Here is an 11,916-nt window from a genome sequence, read left to right as displayed (position 1 = left end):
TTGTGTGCTTGCTTAAACTCATCTACAAAGCGGGAACCTCAGTATTTAAATGGCAAGACAGTTGCAGGAGTTCAGGAAGCGTTGTGAGTGTGGCCCACTGCCTGACACGCAGGGCCTCCTCAAAAACTGGTAGCTGTGACCACTGTTACTCTCATCTGTATTGCAACTAAGTTGACATTTTGCCCAAATACTGCAAATTTGTAAAGAGCATTTTGCTTTCATAATACTGTCAACACTACTTACAACACTGAAGTGATTTAGCAGCAGCAGCAGCAGCAAAGGGCTAGTGAAATGAACTGACACTGATTTTAATGCCCCAGCAGTTACTACCACGGAAGGCTGAGGTAGCCAACGTCAAGACAAAGACTCAGGTTCCAACTTCCCTTCCATAAGATTTTTTTCTTTTTTGAGGTGAAATTCACTAACACAAAATTAGTAATTTTAAAGTATGCAATTCAAGGACTTCCCTGGTGAGTCAGGGGCTGAGATTCTGCACTGTCAACGCAGGGAGCCCAGGTTCGATCCCTGGTCAGGGAACTAAGTCTTACATGCCACAACTGAGAGTTTGCATGCAGCAACTAGAGATCCCGTGTGCCGCAACCAAGACTTGGTGCAGCCAAATAAATAAGCAAATATTTAGTGATTAAATAAAAGTATAGATTGAGTAGTATTCAGTATTCACAAGGTTATACAGATGCCACCGTTACCCAGTTCCAGCACGGTTCCATCACCCAAGAGACTATCCTGCAGTCATCCTCCTCTCCCCCAGCCCCTGGCCACCACCAGTTTGCGTCTTGATAGATTTACTTATTTGGGATATTTCATGTAAACTGAATGATATACTGTGTAGCCACTTGTGTCTGACTTCTTTCATTTAATATATTATTTTTGAGTTTTATCAATGCTGTAGCATTGCTTTATTCTTTTTATGGTAGATTACATTCCATTGTATGGATATACTATATACTGCTTATCAAGTCATTCCTTGCTATACATTTGGGTTGTTCCCACCTTTTTTGACCATTACAAAAAGTGCTGCTATGAATATTTGTGTGTATGTATTTGAGTCAATTCAGTTCAGTCTCTCAGTCTTGTCTGACTCTTTGAGACCCCATGGCCTGCAGCACTCCAGGCTTCCCTGTCCATCACCAACTCCTGGAACTTGCTCAAGCTCATGTCCATCAAGTTGATGATGCCATCCAACCATCTCATCCTCTGTCATTCCCTTCTCTTCTTGCCTTCAATCTTTCCCAGCATCAGGGTCTTTTCAAATGAGTCAGTTCTTTGCATCAGGTGGCCAAATGATTGGAGTTTCAGTTTTAGCATCAATCCTTCCAATGAATATTCAGGACTGATTTCCTTTAAGATGGACTGGTTTGATCTCCTTGCAGTCCAAGGGAATCTCAAGAGTCTTCTCCAACACCACAGTTCAAAAGCATCAATTCTTCAGTGCTCAGCTTTCTTTATAGTCCAAGTCTCACATGCATACATGACTACTGGAAAAACCATAGCTTTGACTAGACGGACTTTTGTTGGCAAAGTAATGTCTGTGCTTTTTAATATACTGTCCAGATTTGTCATAGCTTTTATTTCAAGGAGCAAGCGTCTTTTAATTTCATGGCTGCAGTCACCATCTGCAATGATTTCGGAGCCCAAGAAAATAAAGTCTCTCACTGTTTCCATTGTTTCCCCATCTATTTGCCATGAAATGATGGGACCAGACACCATGATCTTTGTTTTCTGAATGTTGAGTTTTAAACCAACTTTTTCTTTTTCTTTTTTTAAAATATAAATTTATTTTAATTGGAGTTTAATTACTTTACAATATTGTATTGGTTTTGCCATACATCAATATGAATCTGCCACAGGTATACATGTGTTCCCCATCCTGAACCCCCCTCCCTCCTCCCTCCCCGGACCATCCCTCTGGGTCATCCCAGTGCACCAGCCAACTTTTTCACTCTCCTCTTTCACTTTTATCAAGGGGCTCTTCAGTTCTTCTTCACTTTCTGCCATAACTGTGGCATCGTCAGTGAATCTGAGGTTATTGTTAATTCTCCTGGCAATCTTGATTCCAGCTTGTGTTTCATCCAGCCTGACATTTCGCATGATGTACTCTGCATATAAGTTAAATAAGCAGGGTGACAATATACAGCCTTGATGTACTCCTTTCCCAATTTGGAACCAGTCTGTTGTTCCATGTCCAGTTCTAACTGTTGCTTCTTGACCTGCATACAGATTTCTCAGGAGTATTTGAATGCCTGTTTTCAATCCTTTTGGGTATATACTGATACCCAAAAGTATGAGTGGGTCATATAGTAATTCTGTGTTTAACTTTTGGAGGGTGCTTTGGCTTTTTTTTTTTTTTCCCAAAGGGAAAGTCCACTTTGTGTCTTCAACTCTCAGCCAACCCTTGACCTGTCCTTAGTACTGTGGCTCCCTTACACATCTGGCCTCTCTTCCATAGGGCTGTGTCTGGCTGTCCCTGAGAAGACTGTGAGATGGTGCACTGTCTCAGATCTTGAGGCGAGTAAGTGCTACAGTTTCCACGACAATATGAAGAAAGTCCTTTCAGTGGATGGTCCTCATGTCGCCTGTGTGAAGAGAACCTCTTACCGTGATTGCATCAGGGCCATTGCGGTAGGTCACTACTGTCTAAGAAGAGTGGGAGAAAATCCATACTTTCTTGTTCTTTTTCTGTGCTTGCTATACTTTATTGCTCTAGAACAATTTTATCCCCAAAGGAACTAGACTTGAAAGTACAGGGCCTGTGTGTGGATGAAAATATAGATGCTTAACATTCATTAATAGTGAAAACAGCAATAATAATATTTATACAACTGATAGATAAGGATTCAGTGAGAATGCCCATAGTAAAGCAAAGCTGGATTTGCACTGAAAGAGAAATATATAAATACTCAGAAATAGACAAGAGGTTTTAGTGTCACTGTTATTACTTAATATTGTTTTTGAAATTTCCTAGTAATGCAATGATATAAAATGATAGAGACAAACAAAAAATGTCAATATTTTCAGATGCTTACATGCCTATCAAGTATAATGAAACCATTAGAAATATTACTATAATTATTAATGAGAAAAGTACTTTGGTAAAAGATAAATGTATCACAATTTAATGTCATTTTAACTGTCAGTGGTCACTAGTTGGGGAAAAAGAACCCCAAATTATGATCTTATTTACATGTAAGATGATACACAGAAAAATGTTTTGGGGAGAAAAATTACATGAGAGATCTACAAGAATACAATAAATATAATACAAGAGCCTGAGACAAATGAACACCAATAATATTAATAAATTAAAACATATGCTGTATTCCCAGATTGGAAGACTAAACTTCATAGATTTGCATATTCTCCCAAAGTTGATTCATAAATTTAACATAATTTTATAAAAATAATAAAAAATTTTAAAGTCAATGAAATAAACAGTGCTGCGATGAACATTGGGGTACATGTGTCTCTTTCAATTCTGGTTTCCTCGGTGTGTATGCCCAGCAGTGGGATTGCTGGGTCATAAGGTAGTTCTATTTGCAATTTTTTAAGGAATCTCCACACTGTTCTCCATAGTGGCTGTACTAGTTTGCATTCCCACCAACGGTGTAGGAGGGTTCCCTTTTCTCCACACCCCCTCCAGCATTTATTGCTTGCAGATTTTTGGATCGCAGCCATTCTGACTGGTGTGAAGTGGTACCTCATTGTGGTTTTGATTTGCATTTCTCTAATAATGAGTGATGTTGAGCATCTTTGCATGTGTTTGTTAGCCATCCGTATGTCTTCTTTGGAGAAATGTCTATTTAGTTCTTTGGCCCATTTTTTGATTGGGTCCTTTATTTTTCTGGAATTGAGCCGCATAAGTTGCTTGTATATTTTTGAGATTAGTTGCTTGTCAGTTGCTTCATTTGCTATTATTTTCTCCCATTCAGAAGGCTGTCTTTTCACCTTGCTTATATTTTCCTTTGTTGTGCAAACTATCATGTAAGAATTGAATCGCCAGTCCATGTCTGACATAGGGTGCAGCATGCTTGGGGCTGGTGCATCGGGATGACCCAGAGAGATGTTGTGGGGAGGGAGGTGGGAGGGGAGGTCATGTTTGGGAATGCATGTAAGAATTAAAGATTTTAAAATTTAAAAAATAATAATAATAAAAATAAAGTCAATGAAATAACTTTGCAGTTCTTAAGTGTGGATGAGAATATAAAATAGTATCGTGAAAAATAAAATGAAGGGGGCAGTAGCTGAGGCCTATCTGAAACTATAACATATTTAAAACAGTGTTGCAAAGAACAAGGTCCTTGAACAGATGTAGAAGACCTGGAAGAGAACAAGATTTAGGCATATTTCCAGCTTTCTAAAGATAGCTAATTATCCACATGATATGGTGTCGATGCAAACTGTGAATGTCCACCACTACGGCACTGGGCTCCAGACTTAATGGTTAGAGCCACATAGATTTAGATACTGTGTGACAAGGCAAACTTTCCAAAGAAAAGACTGAGGAAGGAATCTGTAGCTGGACAATTAGATAGCCATTTAGAAATAAAGTCAACCGAGATTTTTAATACACTTACCAAAATAAACTCCTAGCTTGACTCAGTTTGACTAATGTAGCTAGATCAGTTCAGTTCAGTCTCTCAGTCGTGTCCGACTCTTTGCGACCCCATGAATCGCAGCACGCCAGGCCTCCCTGTCCATCACCAACTCCCGGAGTTCGCTCAGACTCACGTCCATCGAGTCTGTGATGCCATCCAGCCATCTCATTCTCGGTCATCCCCTTCTCCTCCTGCCCCCAATCCCTCCCAGCATCAGAGTCTTTTCCAATGAGTCAGCTCTTCACATGAGGTGGCCAAAGTACTGGAGCTTCAGCTTTAGCATCATTCCTTGCAAAGAAATCCCAGGGTTGATCTCCTTCAGAAAGGACTGGTTGGATCTCCTTGCAGTCCAAGGCACTCTCAAGAGTCTTCTCCAACACCACAGTTCAAAAGCATCAATTCTTCGGCGCTCAGCCTTCTTCACAGTCCAACTCTCATATCCATACATGACCACAGGAAAAACCATAGCCTTGACTAGATGGACCTTAGTCGGCAAAGTAATGTCTCTGCTTTTGAATATACTATCTAGGCTGCTCATAACTTTCCTTCCAAGGAGTAAGCGTCTTTTAATTTCATGGCTGCAGTCAGCATCTGCAGTGATTTTGGAGCCCCAAAAAATAAAGTCTGATACTGTTTCTACTGTTTCCCATCTATTTCCCATGAAGTGATGGGACCAGATGCCATGATCTTCGTTTTCTGAATGTTGAGCTTTAAGCCAACTTTTTCACTCTCCTCTTTTACTTTCATCAAGAGGCTTTTTAGCTCCTCTTCACTTTCTGCCATAAGGGTGGTGTCATCTGCATATCTGAGGTTATTGATATTTCTCCCGGCAATCTTGATTCCAGCTTGTGTTTCTTCCAACCCAGTGTTTCTCATGATGTACTCTGCATGGAAGTTAAATAAGCAGGGTGACAATATACAGCCTTGACTTACTCCTTTTCCTATTTGGAACCAGTCTGTTGTTCCAGGTCCAGTTCTCACTGTTGCTTCCTGACCTGCATACAGATTTCTCAAGAGGCAGGTCAGGTGGTCTGGTATTCCCATCTCTTTCCACAGAATTTTCCACAGTTTATTGTGATCCACACAGTCAAAGGCTTTGGCATAGTCAATAAAGCAGAAATAGATGTTTTTCTGGAACTCTCTTGCTTTTTCCATGATCCAGCAGATGTTGGCAATTTGATCTCTGGTTCCTCTGTCTTTTCTAAAACCAGCTTGAACATCAGGGAGTTTGCGATTCACATATTGCTGAAGCCTGGCTTGGAGAATTTTGAGCATTACTTTACTAGCATGTGAGATGAGTGCAATTGTGTGGTAGTTTGAGCATTCTTTGGCATTGCCTTTCTTTGGGATTGGAATGAAAACTGACCTTTTCCAGTCCTGTGGCCACTGCTGAGTTTTCCAAATTTGCTGACATATTGAGTGCAGCACTTTCACAGCATCATCTTTCAGGATTTGAAACAGCTCAGCTGGAATTCCATCACCTCCACTAGCTTTGTTCGTAGTGATGCTTTCCAAGGCCCACTTGACTTCACATTCCAGGATGTCTGGCTCTAGATTAGTGATCACATCATCATGATTATCTGGGTCATGAAGATCTTTTTGTACAGTTCTTCCATGTATTCTTGCCACCTCTTCTTAATATCTTCTGCTTCTGTTAGGTCCAGACCATTTCTGTCCTTTATCGAGCCCATCTTTATAACAAGATAAATCACAAAAGTAGACAAATTTGGAAATGTAAAAATTTTTAATCTCTGACAAAAAAATTAAAGTCCTAAGCCTACAGAAAAGTATATTCACATCAGCTATAACAAAGCAATATGATCTAAAAGCTATATAAAGATGTCATTTAAATTTATAAGAAATGCTTAAGAATAACACGCTATAAACAAGCTGCTCACAGAAATTACAACTAATAGATGATATAAATGAGGAAGGAAAAGTCTTCATCTTTTTTAATAATCAAAGAAATGCAAATAAAAGCATCCTTAAAGTAACAGTTTATATTTTTTAATGTAGTAATATTTCTTAAAAGACGGCATTTCTTGCTGAAAGTTTTGCATGAAATTGGCATGCATTGCTATTGGCATTATAAATTATAAATTTAGGAACTTCCCTGGTGGTCCAGGGGTTAAGCAACTGCCTTGCAGTGCCAGGGGATGCAGGTTCAATCCCTGGTCAGAGAACTGAGTGCCACATGCCTCAGAACAACTAAGCTTGTGTACCACAACTGGAGGTCCCATGCACAGCTATCAAAGATCCTGCATGCCACAACAAAGACCCGGGCAGCTGAATTAGAAATTTATACATTATTTCTGGAGAAAATTTGGAAGGATCCTGTAAGGGTCATAAAGGTACATACAAGCTTTTATTTATTTTCTGTAATTCTCATTATAAATTATAAGTTTGTATGCTGTGCTATGCTTAGTCGCTCAATAGTATCTGACTCTTTGTGACCCCATGGACTGTAGCCCACCAGGCTCCTCTCCACAGAGATTCTCCAGGCAAGAATACTCAAGTGGGTTGCCATGCCCTCCAGTTGAAGAAGAAAGATTTCCATAAAGGCTAGGGAATTGATCTAACCTGATTTTTTGAGAAGAGGCTGTGAGGTTATTGCTTTTCTCAGGAAGGAAGGAATCCTTGACAGATTCTAGAAGAGGCAATCCAGACTTAAGAGTGTAAAACATGGCTCTTATGGATGGAAATTCCAGATGGAAATGGAGAAGAGGGCAACTGAGGATGAGATGGCTGGACAGCATCACCTACTCAATGGACATGAACTTGGGCAAACTCTGGGAGACAGTGAGGTACAGGGAGGCCTGGAGTACTGCTGTCCATGCTATCACAGAGTCGGACACAACTTAGTGACTGAACAACAGCAACTTGGATGGAAATATTCTGATTCATTCACTCACTTACCCAACATCATTTGTTGTACTTCTACTGGTAATAGGTGCTGGGCTTTGTTAAGATAAAACAACAGAACAGTAACATCCCCACCTTGGTGGAGCTTGCATTCCAAGGGGGAGGTCAAACAATAAATGAAGAAGGTTTGTCAGATGGTTGCTAAGGGCTCAGGAGAAAAACAGTGTTTCCAGATTTGTGAGGTGGTAGTTTTAAAAGCATGTTTGGGAAAAGGTTTTTGAGCCAACATGAGGAAGGTGGAGGAGGTCTGAGCCATGCAAATATCCCAGGGGATACAAGTGACCCTGGAAGAGGGTTAAGTGAGTCTTCCTTGGAGCTGAGGGGCTTCATTCATGTCTGGCCTTTCTTCTTTCAGGCACATGAAGCAGATGCTGTGATGGTGGATGGCGGTTTGGTCTATGAGGCAGGTCTGAAGCCCTACAACCTGAAGCCTGTCGTGGCAGAGTTCTATGGGTCAAAAGATGGTGCGTCCCTCGTGGGGACCCAGGTCTCTGTCCTGACACAGCTGCTGTGGGGGGAGGCAAGGACTCTGTCGGTATTACACATGCAGGGAACAAGTTGCTGGGGTTCTTTGTACTGTGGAAAGCTGTCCCCAGCTCTGACCTGTGGGGGCTGGGAGCTTGGCTCTTTCTGGGAAGCTGTGGACTTTAAGCCTCCTGATGGGAATGCTGCTGGGTGCTGCTGAATGAGAGAGGATATGCTGTCTGGAGTCCACTGCCCACTCAGTGGGATTGCATCAACGGGCTGCCTCTCTGGAGACATATATCCCCAGACAGCCTCTCCTTTAAGGGACTTTAAGGAGCTGAAGAATGAGGTGCCTGTCCTACTTGTCCATAAATGTTGCCAGTGTGTGCAGGAGCACAGCCTGCCTCTACCTGAGTCCAACTTGAAGGCCCCAGTAAAATCTTCAGATGCCCTGTGTACCTTTCTCCCACACCTTCACCTTCATGTCTGTGCTGCAGACAGAGGAGCAGAGAAGGGGAGAAGCAGTAACATCACGATAACTGGGAGCTGTATGTCCTTCAGCCTGTTGCCTTGAAAAGGGACAGTTTGCTCTCTTCTGTCAATCAGGGGCCTTTCCCTTTCCTTTTCTACCTGTTAACCAGAAGGTGCTGCAGGTCCTAGAATCCCCCAGGCTCCACTGCACACGCTCCTGAAGATTAGTAGCAATGATGCGGCATCTTACCTCGGCCCTTCTTTCTCTGCTGTTTTGCAGATCCGCAGACTCAGCATTATGTCGTAGCTGTGGTGAAGAAGGGCAGCAACTTCCAGCTGAATCAGCTCCAAGGCAAGAAGTCCTGCCATACAGGCCTGGGGTGGTCTGCTGGGTGGAACATCCCCATGAGGATACTTCTTCCCTCTAACTGGTCACAAGAAGGTAAGCTGGCCAGGGTGGGGTGCCCTCTGGCAGGGTTCCTACTGCTGGGACCCACATGGATTGTATTGGGGCCTTAAAATCACTGCCAGCTGTACAGGTTTCATGAAGTCCAAGATGGGGTGAGGACAACCTGCTTTAAACATGTACTGGCTGGGTTTGCTGCATCAGTGACCCTTGTGACTGGCAGCTGAGACTTCCCTTCCTTCAGCCAAAGAGACTCTGTCTCTGAGCTCCTGGAAGCCCCACATTTGTGGTGTCCCAGCATTGGGGTTTGACAAGGGCCATGGTGGAGGCTCAGGAGAAAGGGGAGCTCCCTTCCAGCTGCCCAGGAAGACTCTCTAAGGGTGACCACCACACCACCAGCAGTCGGGCCACAGTGCCTTGGGTGAGGGCTGGGGGTGAAGGCGAGAGGAGATGAGTGGACTGGAGCTCAGTTATGGTGAGCCAGGGTGAACTGAGGCTGCCTTTTCGGCCCCTGAACGACAACCAGATTTTCTGCACTTTGCAAAAGTGTTTCTTTTTGAGCCCTGCCAGCTCTGCAACGTTCGTGTTTCACCTGTTTTGGGCTGCAGAGGTCAGATGGGGTGCTGCAACCTGGGCCACAGCTCTGGCTGTGTTTTCTTGGGGTTCCATCTTGCCTTGAGTTGTTGGACATCTGCCTGGGTGGTTATGTTGGCACACCCACTCACATGAAACAAGTGAATGCAGCCCCCTCCCATGCATTCCTGGAAGAGGGATTCCCATGAGCCACCATGGGCCCTGGATCAGAAGAGAACAGTGGGTGGGACCATTTCCTGAGATTAGGAAGGACTGTTGGGGTTCCTGAGTGTTTAGATTTCTGCGCTCCCCACCACCACTCCCAAGCTTCCATGTTGGTGACCAAGCCAGGTGAGGAGAACTGGAGCTGCCTGCTGAGCTACCTGCTCAGCAGCTTTTGAGCCCTGCAGTGGACATACTGGGAAGCTTCTGGAGACCCAGGCCCATGCATGAGCCATCCATGCCTTTGGACCAGGCACCATTGGCCACCTCTACATGCCCACTTCCTCATGACAGTCCGATGCATTCAAACTTCTGTGCTCTCACATAGAGCCACACACACGCACACGCGCACACACACGCACACACACGCGCACACACACACGCACACACACGCACACACACACACGCACGACCCAGAGGCCCCGCCAACTCATGCCCTGAAGTCCATGTGTCTGTGTTGAGCAGCAGCGGCCAAGTTCTTCACGAGCAGCTGCGTCCCCTGTGCGGATCAGTCGAACTTCCCCACACTGTGCCAACTGTGTGTAGGAAAAGGGATGGACAAGTGTGCCTGCTCCCACCACGAACCGTACTTCGGCTACTCGGGGGCTTTCAAGTGAGTGGGCCCCTTCTCCTCCTCTCTCTGATGTTGGGGAAACTGAAGAACAGGGAGTAGATGGGGCCTGCCCCAGACAACCTGAAATGTCCTGGTGAAACCTTGGGTTTTGACTCTCCCACGGCACATCCTCATTCCTGCCTGTCCTACAGAGGAGTCTTCTGAGTGTGGGGAGCTCTCATCTACCCAGAGCCTGGAGTCTGGACCAGGCAGGCCTCTGGGATCCATAGACACAGGCTTGAGCATGCAGCCAGGCCAAAGATCAGGTCCTCCCCCGAACCCTTCACTGGCTTCTCCCTGCCTGAGCATCTCCATGCCAGGTACATGTGCTGCGTCTCCCCACCTCCTGCTCAGCCCTGTGTCCAAAGGCACCTTTCCATACAACATGCCTGCAAGGGACATAACTAACATTCGAAACCAGAGCAAAACTGACCAGGTATCCAGGCTGTCTAGAGTTTTTATACTCTATGTACTGTGCTGTGCTAAGATACTTCAGTCGTGTCCAACTCTTTGCAACCCTGTGGACTATAGCCTATAAGGCTCCTCTGTCCATGGGATTCTCCAGGTGAGAATACAGGAGTAGGTCCTCTTTGTAAAAGGCTTTTGACCTTAAAAAAAAAAGTACAAAAACTCTATTGCTTCAGGCTGCCTACAAAGAGGAAGGTGAGGGTCCTTCTTTTGGACCATCCCTCCCCAGAGTTGCCTGGGACGGGGCTTATGGGGCTCCTGCCTATTTCAGACCCGGGCTTGGCTCTGGGGGTTCAAAGACTCCTCAGACAGGGCCGTTGCCTCTGCGAGGACAGCCTGAAGCCTGGGAAACTGCAGGCGAAGCCCTGTGAGCCAGTTGCTGGGGCAGAGCCTGAGGAGGGGAGCTGCTGGCAGGGTGGGGGGTGAGCCTGTGTTGTAGACAGTGGCCTGAACACAGCTGTCCTGTTGCTCAGGTGTCTGCAGGACGATGTGGGGGATGTGAGCTTCGTGAGGCATCTGACGGTATTTGGTAAGTCAGACGGAGGAAGAATCTTGTGGCCACACCCTGGCCAGAGGAACTCCTTCTTTCCTAAGTTTCCTTATATCTAGAGATGGGTCGTGCCCAGATCTTTAATGAAATAGAGTTTCTGTATAACGACACTTCCATTATTGGTGCTTTGTTTAGTGTTCAGTTTGTTCAGTTTATAAATCTATTGAACAAATTTTCTGAACATTTCGACATTACTTCCCAACTAATAAGCAAGTTTTAATAATTAGATTCTCTTAGTCACTGAAATGCCAAATTCAGATCTAATCATGATCTCCTGAATGCTTCCTTATACATGGTTCCTAAATGTTTTCTTTAATCACCTTAAACAAACAAATTCTTATAATGATTGCAGAACTTGTTAGCACATCTACAATTAAATCTGTTGCAAAGCATTACTACTGTGGACAAAAATGTATTTCTTCTTTATTTCTATGTTAAAAAAAAAAAAACCTTTCCAAAGTTTTGGGCAATTTATCAGAAACAAATAAAATAGTGTTTCATATGAGTTCAGTTTTCAGATTCTAGGTTTTATAACCAATTAAATTTTTATCAGACACAGAACACATTTGTAACCCTTAAGATGTTTAAACAAAAGATTTATTTTATACCCAGC

The 11,916-nt window shown here is 43.9% G+C and overlaps 1 protein-coding gene across 2 annotated transcripts in view; it reads left to right on the top strand.

Annotated features, from left to right (window-relative positions):
• The window catches only part of LOC101117129 (inhibitor of carbonic anhydrase-like), a 45,505-nt gene that overhangs the window by 8,259 nt on the left and 25,330 nt on the right, over nucleotides 1-11,916 (top strand). For both annotated transcript variants that reach the window (XM_004003331.5, XM_012103227.4), the window contains exons 2-6: nucleotides 2,468-2,640; nucleotides 7,891-7,999; nucleotides 8,752-8,913; nucleotides 10,138-10,285; nucleotides 11,227-11,282. In XM_004003331.5, the coding sequence (XP_004003380.2) occupies nucleotides 2,468-2,640; nucleotides 7,891-7,999; nucleotides 8,752-8,913; nucleotides 10,138-10,285; nucleotides 11,227-11,282 (648 nt within the window). The remainder of the gene's footprint in view (nucleotides 1-2,467; nucleotides 2,641-7,890; nucleotides 8,000-8,751; nucleotides 8,914-10,137; nucleotides 10,286-11,226; nucleotides 11,283-11,916) is intronic.

This window comes from Ovis aries, chromosome 1 (genome assembly GCF_016772045.2).
Source record: "Ovis aries strain OAR_USU_Benz2616 breed Rambouillet chromosome 1, ARS-UI_Ramb_v3.0, whole genome shotgun sequence".
In the NCBI taxonomy this organism is placed as follows: domain Eukaryota; kingdom Metazoa; phylum Chordata; class Mammalia; order Artiodactyla; family Bovidae; genus Ovis; species Ovis aries.
This window is presented reverse-complemented; position numbering and strand designations above follow the sequence as displayed.